The following is a 12161-nucleotide window of genomic DNA, read 5'->3' as shown; positions in this document are numbered from 1 at the left end:
AGTAAATTGCAAATTTACTGTTTTGTTGACTCAAGCCTGGTTAAGTTGGCTCCTTTTTAAAACAAATTCATTTCCATCTGGGAGAAGTATCAACAAAATTCACCTTGTTTAAAACCAACCGAAGGGAAGGGTTACCAAAGGGTACCAAACTTATCCATCTTCATCTGAAAGCTTGATGATGTTGGGTATCCCATCTGGAATGGTAACATATTTGGGGACCTCATCCAGGGACTGATGGTAACAAATAAGGTTGCGGGGGGGAGGAGCAGGGGAAAGTGGTGTATCTCATTTTTCTATTATTTAAACCCACCTGAAATGAAAGAATTAATATTGGTGTGTTGCCACTTTGAAACAAATTTTAAAAATACCGCACCGGGCTTCCTTGAGTTTGTATTACTATAGAATAGATATGTCTGCATTCAATATTAGCACATTCCTAGCAGAATCAGGGGAATTTACTTCTGTTAATTGTTAAGATAACACTGTATTTTGAATATATTAAAGAAAAAGTGATGCACTTGAGATTAGAATTATACCCTCAAGCCAGTAAACCTAATTTTTTTCAAAGGCGTGGCGAACAGGTTATGAATGATGAAATGGCAGCAGTAGAGAGTTTAAAATTGGAGCAGAGGACCTTATAATTTCAAGTAAAATGAGAGAGAGAGAAAAAAGGAAACTTTCAGATGTATGTCTGAAATGGGTACAGGAGGAAACCAAAGCCTATACTGACCATGACAACATTTGTGCCACACTTCAACCAATCTGTGAAGCTGTGGACATTGGAATAGGCTGAAATACAAGGCCAGTATATGTTCCTGAGATTAAAACTACACAGTTCTCCAAATAGAGTCTGACAAAGGCTTTGTATAATTAACACATTGCTTCGACAATCTTAAATTCCAATCTCCTTTCAATAAAGGCCACCATTCCTTGAACCTGTTAGGGAGATGTATGATGTATACGAAGAGTTTGTATTCTGTCCTCACGGTATGCGAATAGTAAACATCACAAAAGTAAGTATCTTTAAAATATTATGACATTTCATTAATAATATTTGGATTTACATGGCCTTACCCATTATATTTCCGAAAGACTTTTTATTTAAAAATGTGAGCAGCGATCAAAGATCAGAATGAAAGCATTCGGATATTTTATTTAGAGATAGTAAGAACTGCCGATGCTGCAGTCAGAATTAACAGTATGGACCTGAAATGTCAACTTTCCCTCTCCTTTGCTGCCTGGCCTGCTGTGTTCCTCCAGCTCCATACTGTGTTATCCCTGATCTTTTGCTGATTCTTACCTGGCTAAATGTAGAAGATAAGCTTAGCAAGAGGACAGGCAGGTTGTGAAGTGGCTCTGTTGAGAAAAGGAATTGCAGAACAGTAAAACTACACTAGATGGCACAATTGTTTGCTGATAACAGTTTTTAGCAAAGGACAAATTGATTGAGTTAATCAAATGACCAATTTGCCTTATCAGCATTTAGCATTATCTATGCATTGATTGGTTTGTACACAGTACTGTGATTGCTACTGTACAGCAGGTATCACCAACATCTACTGTTTCCCCCCTCACACTGGTAATTAAACTCTCAAAACCCTGATAGTAAGTTTCCCAGTTGTACTGAACTGTTCGTTAAGAGATTGATGAGGAAAATGTAGTTTTTCATTTTCATTGCATTAAGACACACCTGACAACTACTATCTAACCAGCTTGTACCATTTGCTGTGACCTGCAGTTAAGTTGAAACAATGTAAGATACTGTCAAACTGAGCCTATCTTCCACCTCAGCTGTCTTCTGTCTTGAAAGAGATTCTTTGCAGCAGTAGCTTTGACAGGCACTCTATAGGATCAGTCCAAGTCATCATTCCTGTGTAGCCATCTCATTTCCATCATATTTGGCATCTTGCTAACTTTCTATTTCTGTTGTAGTCTAGTAATCTGCTCCCTTGATCAATTATTTCATCAGCAATTGCAGTTCAGATTGCTTCAGAATTAACTATTTGTACCTGCACTGCAAATTAATTTATTCAAAAATGTCATCCAACTATGTCTTTCAACCAGCACCCCCACCATCCCCTGAACCAAAGATAAAAAATATTAAATTATTGACATGAGCTTGTTATGTACCAGTGACTGGATATCCTTGGTGAAACATATTGAATCAACTTGCAATTGCATTTCCAAAAATAAAAATAAAGTTTAAAATTGACTTGAAAATATCCTATTCCTTCTATAGTGATGTAGTTTTCTTTTATATTTTAAGAACTTGCTGATGAAGTTGCATTCCTTGCTATTTCTTTAGTAAGAATAGTAGTTCAGTTGGCTTGATTGGTGATGCAGACTGATGCCAACAAAGTGAGTTCAATTCCTGCACCATCTGAGGTTACCATGAAGAACTCTCCTCCTCAAAGTCTCCCTTTACCCGAGTATGGTGACCACCAGGTTAAACCACCACTGCTCATCTCTTTGTCTAGTGAGAGAGCAGGAGTATGGTGATTTTACCTTTTAGGCTCCACCTTCCATTATTCTTTCCCTTCCACAGAGCAGGCATTTCTTGGGCCCATAGTCAATCCTATGCATTGAAGCTTTGGTGCGGTTTTCTTCAGAAGACAGATGACACAGGGCTAATGGTAAGATTCTTAGTAGTGTAGATGAGCAGAGAGATCTCGGTGTACATGTACACAGATCCTTGAAAGTTGCCACCCAAGTTGACAGGGTTGTTAAGAAGGCATACAGTGTTTTAGCTTTTATTAATAGAGGGATCAAGTTCCAGAACCAAGAGGTTATGGTGAAGCTGTACAAAACTCTGGTGCGGCCGCACTTGGAGTATTGTGTACAGTTCTGGTCACCGCATTATAAGGAGGATGTGGAAGCTTTGGAAAGGGTGCAGAGGAGATTTAATAGGATGTTGACTGTATGGAGGGAAGGTCTTACAAGGAAAGGCTGAGGGACTTGAGGCTGTTTTCATGAGAGAGAAGAAGGTGGAGAGGTGACTTAATTGAAACATACAAAATAATCAGAGGGTTAGATAGGGTGGATAGGGAGAGCCTTTTTCCTAGGATGGTGACAGCGAGCACAAGGGGGCATAGCTTTAAATTGAGGGATGAAAGATATAGGACAGATGCCAGAGGTAGATTCTTTACTCAGAGGGTAGTAAGGGAATGGAACGCTTTGCCTGCAACGGTAGTAGATTTGCCAACTTTAGGTACATTTAAGTCGTCATTGGATAAGCATATGGACGTACATGGAATAGTGTAGGTTAGATGGGCTTGAGATCGGTATGACAGGTCGGCACAACATCGACGGCCGAAGGGCCTGTGCTGTGCTGTAATGTTCTATGTTCTATGACACTGTGGAGCTGGAGGAACACCGCCGGCCAGGCAGCATCAGAGGAGTAGGAAAGTTGACGTGCTGTGTTCCTCCAGCTCCACACTATTATCTCTTCTTCAGAAGACACGCTTTCTTTCAGAATATGGGCCTTGTTTGTCCATTTGAAGCCTGTTCCTCAATATCAAAACACCCCTGGGCATGGGAGCAAAGTAAAGGAAGATTTGAATTTACGTAGCCTTTCTGTGACGACAACACAAACCGGAGAGCTTTAGAGACAATCAACTAGATCCAGTCACTGATCTAATGTTGGAGGCATGCCAGCCAGTTTTTACACAGCAAGCTCCCAAACACTGTAATTAAAGATCAGATAATGTGTGTGATAGTGATTGGACGATAAATATTGGTTAGCATACACTAACAAGGCGTAGACTATTCAGCCCCTTGACCCAGCTCTATCATTCAATATGCTCATATGACCGTAACCTCAAATCTGCATCCCCATCTCTCTCTGATGATCTTTCACCCCCTTGCTTAACAATAATCTATATTTCTACTTCAAAAATGTTCAAACTCTCTGCTTCCACCACCTCAGCAGTAAGTGTCTGAATGAGTTAGGATCCTATAAATGAAAAAAATGTTTCGCCGCATCCCCGTTTTAAAAGAGTAACCCCTGATTTTTAAACAGTGACCCCTAGTTCTAGAATCTCGCACAAGAGGAAGCATGCTTGTCAAATGCACGTTGTCAAGACAACTCAGGGGATTTTATATATTTCAATAGGAGTCGTCTCTTCTTCATTTAAACTCCAAAACCAGAACAAATTTGTCAAATCATTGGCAAAGAAACAGGAACTTGCACTAGGTAACTTCGTCAGCTAGCCTCATTTATTTAGTTTTAAGGATATATTAAAACAGAAAACTGCTGGAAATTCCCAGCGGACCTATATGCATTTGAAGAGCTCCACCCAGATTTTTATTTTTCAAGCCTGGCTGACCTGCTCTGACGATTCCACAACGTTCCCCACCTCCAGCTCGCAAGCTTTGCTGTGTTTCCAACTGATTTATAAAATATCTGATCCTCGAATCGCAATTTACTACGGTGCGCAGACACCCGTGTTAAAAATGTTGGCTGATGCTGCAGCCGTGTTAATGTTCCGGACAAGCCAGTGAGGTAGTGGGACTTTCTTTGCAAAACGTCTGTCACCCACACAGGGTCAGAGAATTACATCATGGCAGGACACAGAGCCAAGATATTGTACGTGTATCCAACTTCACTCCTTAAACCGAAAAAAAAGACACAATCCAAATGGATTGAGTTAATTTTACCAAATGCCGAAGGCTGTTACAATACTTTTCCAGACAGACATGATAAAGCCTTGTTTTCATTTGGCTGGGTAGGGTAGGAGAAAGAGACCCGTTTGTACTGAGTTAACCCACCAGAAGCAGGTTTCATCGGGAAGACTTGGTCCGCCGGAAGCCTGTATATTCCAAGTAGATAGGCGCAGGCTGGAGTCAGAGGGGCGGATGTGATAACTCAGCAGGGGAGGAGGGAAAACAGAGATTGGATGCCCTGGGCGTCTGTGCGGATTTGATGAGACGGGGAGGAGTTTGCTTTTCGCTTCGCCAGGTTGGGTGGCGGAGGTCAGGTTAGAGTGGGAGTCAGACGGGGAGGGGAGGGAGAAGGGGTGATGGAGCTGGTTTCTGAGCAGAGCTCAACCTGACAAGTGTTTAAGACGAGAAGGGGAGGGAGGTGTACCAGTGCACCACAGGCACAGGCAGACAGAGAGATGGCGGATCACATCCAGTCCGCAGCCAGTAAAAGTATCCGGCCCTTCAGGACCAGTGAGGAGTATCTCTACGCCATGAAGGAGGACTTGGCCGAGTGGCTGAACGCCCTGTACCATTTGGATATCCACGTCGACATGTTCATGGAAGCGCTGGAGACGGGCTGTGTCCTGTGCCAACACGCCAATAATGTGAACCAGGCTGCCCAGGAGTTTGAGAGCCGCTGGCCCGGGGCTGCAGTCACTATCCCCCGGGCTGAGGTCACCTTCAGCTCCAGAAACGTCAGTCCTGGCTCCTTCATCGCCCGCGACAACCTCTCCAACTTTATCGCCTGGTGCCGCCGAGAACTCCGCGTCCGGGACGCGCTCATGTTCGAGACCGACGACCTGGTTCTCCGTAAAAACGAGAAGAACTTCGTGCTGTGCCTGCTCGAGGTGGCTCGCCGCGGCTCCAAGTTCGGTATGTTGGCCCCGGTCCTGATCCAGATGGAGGAGGAGATCGACCAGGAGATCCGTGACGCCCTGCAGGAGCCCCCGGACCAGGAGGCGGGGCAGCCCCGGGTCCAGAGGAGGCTGTGTGACTTCAGAAACCTGGACGCCATGGTGAGTGCGGAAAGGAGCAAGATTCCATGACACACCGCCACTCCACTCCGTTCCGTTCCACTAAACAACCCCCCGCCCCCATTCCATTCCATGATAACACCCCCCACCTCCACCATTCCTTTCCATCCCAGGATAACCCACCACCTCCACCATTCCTTTCCATTCCAGGATAACACCCCCCCCCCCACCACCATTCCTTTCCATTCCGTGATAACACCCCCCCCCCACACCACCATTCCATTCCATTCCGTGATAACACCCCCCCCCACACCACCATTCCATTCCATTCCGTGATAACACCCCCCCCCACACCACCATGCCATTCCATTCCGTGATAACACCCCCCCCACACCACCATTCCATTCCATTCCATTCCGTGATAACACCCCCCCCCACACCACCATTCCATTCCGTGATAACACCCCCCCCCCACACCACCATTCCATTCCATTCCGTGATAACACCCCCCCCCCACACCACCATTCCATTCCATTCCGTGATAACACCCCCCCCCACACCACCATGCCATTCCATTCCGTGATAACACCCCCCCCCACACCACCATTCCATTCCATTCCGTGATAACACCCCCCCCCCCACACCACCATTCCATTCCATTCCGTGATAACACCCCCCCCCACACCACCATTCCATTCCATTCCGTGATAACACCCCCCCCACACCACCATTCCATTCCATTCCGTGATAACACCCCCCCCCCACACCACCATTCCATTCCATTCCGTGATAACACCCCCTACCCCACCATTCCATTCCGTCATAACACCCCAACCATTCCATTCCATTCCATGATAACACCACCCCCCCACACCACCATTCCGTGATAACACCCCCCACCGTTCCATTCCATTCTGTGATAACGCCCCCCACCCCGCCGTTCCGTTCCATTCCATTCCGTGATAACACCCCCCCCCCCACACCACCATTCCGTGATAACACCCCCCCCCCCACACCACCATTCCGTGATAACACCCCCCCCCCACACCACCATTCCGTGATAACACCCCCCCACACCACCATTCCGTGATAACACCCCCCCATTCCATTGCGTGATAACAACCCCCACACCACCATTCCATTCCATTCCATGATAACACCCCCCCCACCCCACCATTCCATTCCATGATAACACCCCCCCCACCCCACCATTCCATTCCATGATAACGTTCCCCCCGTTCCATTTCATTCCATGATAACCCCCTCCACCATTCCATTCCTTTCCATAATAACCCCCCCCACCATTCCATGATGCGCCCCCCCCACCATTCCATTCCATTCCATTCCATGATGCGCCCCACCCACCATTCCATTCCATTCCATGATGCGCCCCACCCACCATTCCATTCCATTCCATGATGCGCCCCACCCACCATTCCATTCCATTCCATGATGCGCGCCCCCCCACCATTCCATTCCATTCCATGATAATGCCCCCCACACCACCATTCCATTCCATGATAACGCCCCCCCACACCACCATTCCATTCCATGATAACACCCCCCCCCCACCATTCCATGATAACGTTCCCCCCCATTCCATTTCATTCCATGATCGATTCCATGATAACACCGCCCACACCACCATTCCATTCCATGATAACACCCCCACCCCCCTTCCCCACCCCCCTTCCCCACCCCCCTTCCCCACCCCCCTTCCCCACCCCCCCTCCCCACCCCCCCTCCCCACCCCCCCTCCCCACCCCCCCTCCCCACCCCCCTCATTCCATTCCATGATAACGCCCCACCATGCCTTTCCATTCCATGATACACCCGCCCCTCCATTCCATTCCATGATAACACCCCACCATTTCATTCAATTCCATGATACACCCGCCCCTCCATTCCGTTTCATTCCGTGATAACTCGTCCCACCCCACCATTCCTTTCCATTCCGTGATAACCCGCCCCCCCCCATTCCACTCCTTTCCATTCCGTGATAACCCCGCCATTCCATTCCATACCGTGAAACCACCCCCCCATTCCATTCCATGATAACTCCCCTCCACTTCACATCTTGCCCCACCCGCCTCCATTCCATTCCGTTATATCTCCCTGTCCTATTCGAATCCTTCCCATTTAAAGCCCCTTTCTCTGTCATTCAATTCCTGATCCTCCCCAACCCCATCCCCATAACCGCCCCTTACTTAAGGACAGCCTGCCTGTTTGTGTTTCCAGTGTTCAGAAAGCTCACACCCACACTGATACCTGGATTGCACATTGATTACATTATAGCATGGACATTGTATTTTTTAAATAACATGTATGAAGTGTTGGAGATAATGGGAACTGCAGATGCTGGAGAATTCCAAGATAATAAAATGTGAGGCTGGATGAACACAGCAGGCCAAGCAGCATCTCAGGAGCACAAAAGCTGACGTTTCGGGCCTAGACCCTTCATCAGAGAGGGGGATGGGGAGAGGGAACTGGAATAAATAGGGAGAGAGGGGGAGGCGGACCGAAGATGGAGAGTAAAGAAGATAGGTGGAGAGAGTGTAGGTGGGGAGGTAGGGAGGGGATAGGTCAGTCCAGGGAGGACGGACAGGTCAAGGAGGTGGAATGAGGTTAGTAGGTAGCTGGGGGTGCGGCTTGGGGTGGGAGGAAGGGATGGGTGAGAGGAAGAACCGGTTAGGGAGGCAGAGACAGGTTGGACTGGTTTTGGGATGCAGTGGGTGGGGGGGAAGAGCTGGGCTGGTTGTGTGGTGCAGTGGGGGGAGGGGACGAACTAGGCTGGTTTAGGGATGCAGTAGGGGAAGGGGAGATTTTGAAACTGGTGAAGTCCACATTGATACCATTAGGCTGCAGGGTTCCCAGGCGGAATATGAGTTGCTGTTCCTGCAACCTTCGGGTGGCATCATTGTGGCAGTGCCGGAGGCCCATGATGGGCATGTCATCTAGAGAATGGGAGGGGGAGTGGAAATGGTTTGCGACTGGGAGGTGCAGTTGTTTGTTGCGAACTGAGCGGAGGTGTTCTGCAAAGCGGTCCCCAAGCCTCCGCTTGGTTTCCCCAATGTAGAGGAAGCCGCACCGGGTACAGTGGATGCAGTATACCACATTGGCAGATGTGCAGGTGAACCTCTGCTTAATGTGGAATGTCATCTTGGGGCCTGGGATGGGGGTGAGGGAGGAGGTGTGGGCATGCTACACTTGTCCCCACACCTCCTCCCTCATCCCCATCCCAGGCCCCAAGATGACATTCCACATTAAGCAGAGGTTCACCTGCACATCTGCCAATGTGGTATACTGCATCCACTGTACCCGGTGCGGCTTCCTCTACATTGGGGAAACCAAGCGGAGGCTTGGGGACCGCTTTGCAGAACACCTCCGCTCAGTTCGCAACAAACAACTGCACCTCCCAGTCGCAAACCATTTCCACTCCCCCTCCCATTCTCTAGATGACATGTTCATCATGGGCCTCCGGCACTGCCACAATGATGCCACCCGAAGGTTGCAGGAACAGCAACTCATATTCCGCCTGGGAACCCTGCAGCCTAATGGTATCAATGTGGACTTCACCAGTTTCAAAATCTCCCCTTCCCCTACTGCATCCCTAAACCAGCCTAGTTCGTCCCCTCCCCCCACTGCACCACACAACCAGCCCAGCTCTTCCCCCCCCACCCACTGCATCCCAAAACCAGTCCAACCTGTCTCTGCCTCCCTAACCGGTTCTTCCTCTCACCCATCCCTTCCTCCCACCCCAAGCCGCACCCCCAGCTACCTACTAACCTCATCCCACCTCCTTGACCTGTCCGTCCTCCCTGGACTGACCTATCCCCTCCCTACCTCCCCACCTACACTCTCTCCACCTATCTTCTTTACTCTCCATCTTCGGTCCGCCTCCCCCTCTCTCCCTATTTATTCCAGTTCCCTCCCCCCATCCCCCTCTCTGATGAAGGGTCTAGGCCCGAAACGTCAGCTTTTGTGCTCCTGAGATGCTGCTTGGCCTGCTGTGTTCATCCAGCCTCACATTTTATTATTATGTATGAAGTGTTGCTAGTTTTTAACATAGGTATGAAACACTATACTATTACTGTGTACCATGCATAACAACCAGACCCCTCTGTTTAGCTGAGCAGCTGTGTATCTGCACATTGCAATCCAACAGCGTTGCTTTGGTCTGCGTATGTAATATGGATACGTCTCTAATGTATATATTTCAACCTTGGATCAGACATGTTTTCTAATTTCCATGTATTTAAACCCTATGATTGTATATAATTTAGTTTGAGTAAGATGACATCTGTATTTTATCTCGTGGCTGTTAGTAATATACTAAAGTTAGACCACTTTAAAGCCAGGGCCCAGCAGGATCTGAGTTTTAGATATTTGTTAATCAACCTGTGCAATCATGTAATGGCCCACCTCTGGAGTAGGTGGGACTTAGGCCCACGCATTCTGTCTCAGAAGTAGCACTGCGCACACAACCACTGAAATCTGTTTTATAATATGATAAAACTGCCATCTTGACTGTGGGTGTATTGAACTTTGCTCTTCCTGCAGATATTTGTTTGATGTCAGGGTATAGGCACTCTGACAGTGGAATAGTAGGATGCAAATATGAAAGAAATTTCTAACTGGATTGTGTATTTTTATTCATAACCATAAAAAAATTTAGCAATGACAACCCACCCCAAGACACCATCTTCCATTGTCTTTTCATGGATTTCACAGTTTGATCGGGACTTGACTTTGCGATAATTGCTGCTTCTTTCCAATTGATCAATATCTGAAACTCTGCAAAAATGGACCAATTGCCTGATTAAATTGCTTTCTTAACTGTTTTGTGCCATTTGCCTGAATTGGTGCAGCTCCAGCAATACCCAAAGCTCGACACATCCAGGACAAAGCAGCCCACTCAACTGGTATCACATCCACTCCCTCCATCAACAACACACAGTCGTAGCACTGTATACCATCTTGCACCATCTACAAGGTGCGTAGTAGAAATTCACAAGATCTTCAGACAGTACCTTCCAAACTCATGACCATTTCCATCTAGAAGATCAACAGCAGCTGATACATGGGAATTCCACCATCTGCAAGTTCCCCTCCAAGCCACTCGCCATTCTGTCTTGGAAGTCTATCATCGTTCCTTTACGGTCACTGGGTCAAAATCCTGGAATTCCCTCCCTCACTGCATTATGGGTTAACATACTGCACATGGACTGCAGCAGTTCATGAAGGCAGCTTGCCACTGCCTCCTCGAGGGTAACTAATGACACAGATCAGTACAGGTCAATCAGTGACATCCACATCCCATGAATGAATTTTAAGAAGTTCCTTCAATCCGTAGTTGAGAAATTGTTTAAAAAAATACGTCGAGAAACAACAACAAATGCATAGAAGTGTTTTGAAACACCCTGATGAATCTCGGGCCTCCAAAAGTCAAAATTTTAAATTGTATAGCACCCTTTCACAACAAAGGTAATCCAAAATGCTTGACAGCCAGTGCGGTATCTTGAATCATAGCCGCTATTATAATGAATATTATGAATCATTAAACTTCCCAAGTTTCACTTTTTTTTTGTTTGCATCATTTAGATTCCTTTTATGTTTTACTGCTTTAAGACGAATTCGAAAGAGCACTGGCTTATAAAAATTTAAGGAAAAATTGTCATTATAACGCAAGTGCTCCTTACCTATTTGGCACTTAACTAAACTCAAATCATCACTTGACTAGTCAGTTGGTGACTTTTGGGAAGGTAATTGGTGCCAGGAATGGTAAATCCTCTCAGGCCATAGTAACCTAATGATGGAACCAAGTCTGCCCCCGTTAATCATCTTTTTTGTTTGCATCTGGTCACATAGAATAACATGGTTCTTTTTGGTGATAATGATTGGCCAATCTAGCTCATCCATAAGACCTGGAGAAATTACCTTTGCTCTGAGAAAAGCGATTTCATTTACTCAGCTGCAAGTAATCTGGTGAACCAATATCCCAAATAGTATGATGATCTTATCAGGACTCCATTTTAACGAGTGGCCTGATTTCAATTGCTGGAATAAAACCGCCTTTTCAAACAAACACAAAAATTATCATCAAACTGAACTTACGTTTTAGATACGATATAACTTGGTTCTGTTGACGGTGAAGTAAGGTTAAGAATTTGATTAGCCAAATTTGCACTTGCTTTGCCTGTTGGTTTGAACAAATTTATTCAAAGGCACTTTGGAGTTTGAACATCATAGAACATGTGCCATGCTGAGAACTAATCCTTCCAAGATGTTGTCATGACTAGGTGAGGAGGGATGAACTGACTTCCCTCTCTTCAACCTCAGTTCATCACAATGAACTTGCTTTTGCTTGAGGCTATTCCTTTCTCCAGTTAGAAATATTAATGACTCTTTTGCTTTGAGCAGCAAGGAGTCAATCAACAGGACTTTCTTGAGTCCAATAAGAGCGATATTACTAACTGCTAAACCAGA

General features: G+C 46.5%; 1 protein-coding gene across 1 annotated transcript in view; it reads left to right on the top strand.

Moving 5' to 3' along the window:
* The first annotated feature begins 4954 nt into the window (after positions 1 to 4954).
* gas2l1 (growth arrest-specific 2 like 1) overlaps positions 4955 to 12161 on the top strand; it is a 65525-nt gene continuing 58318 nt past the window's right edge. Inside the window, exon 1 of the mRNA XM_059655012.1 lies at positions 4955 to 5717. Within this exon, the coding sequence (XP_059510995.1) occupies positions 5118 to 5717 (600 nt within the window). The 5' untranslated portion in view covers positions 4955 to 5117. The remainder of the gene's footprint in view (positions 5718 to 12161) is intronic.

This window comes from Stegostoma tigrinum, chromosome 26 (assembly GCF_030684315.1).
Source record: "Stegostoma tigrinum isolate sSteTig4 chromosome 26, sSteTig4.hap1, whole genome shotgun sequence".
In the NCBI taxonomy this organism is placed as follows: Eukaryota; Metazoa; Chordata; class Chondrichthyes; order Orectolobiformes; family Stegostomatidae; genus Stegostoma; species Stegostoma tigrinum.
The sequence above is the reverse complement of the archived record's forward strand: the minus strand, read 5'-3'. Positions and strand labels throughout refer to the sequence as shown.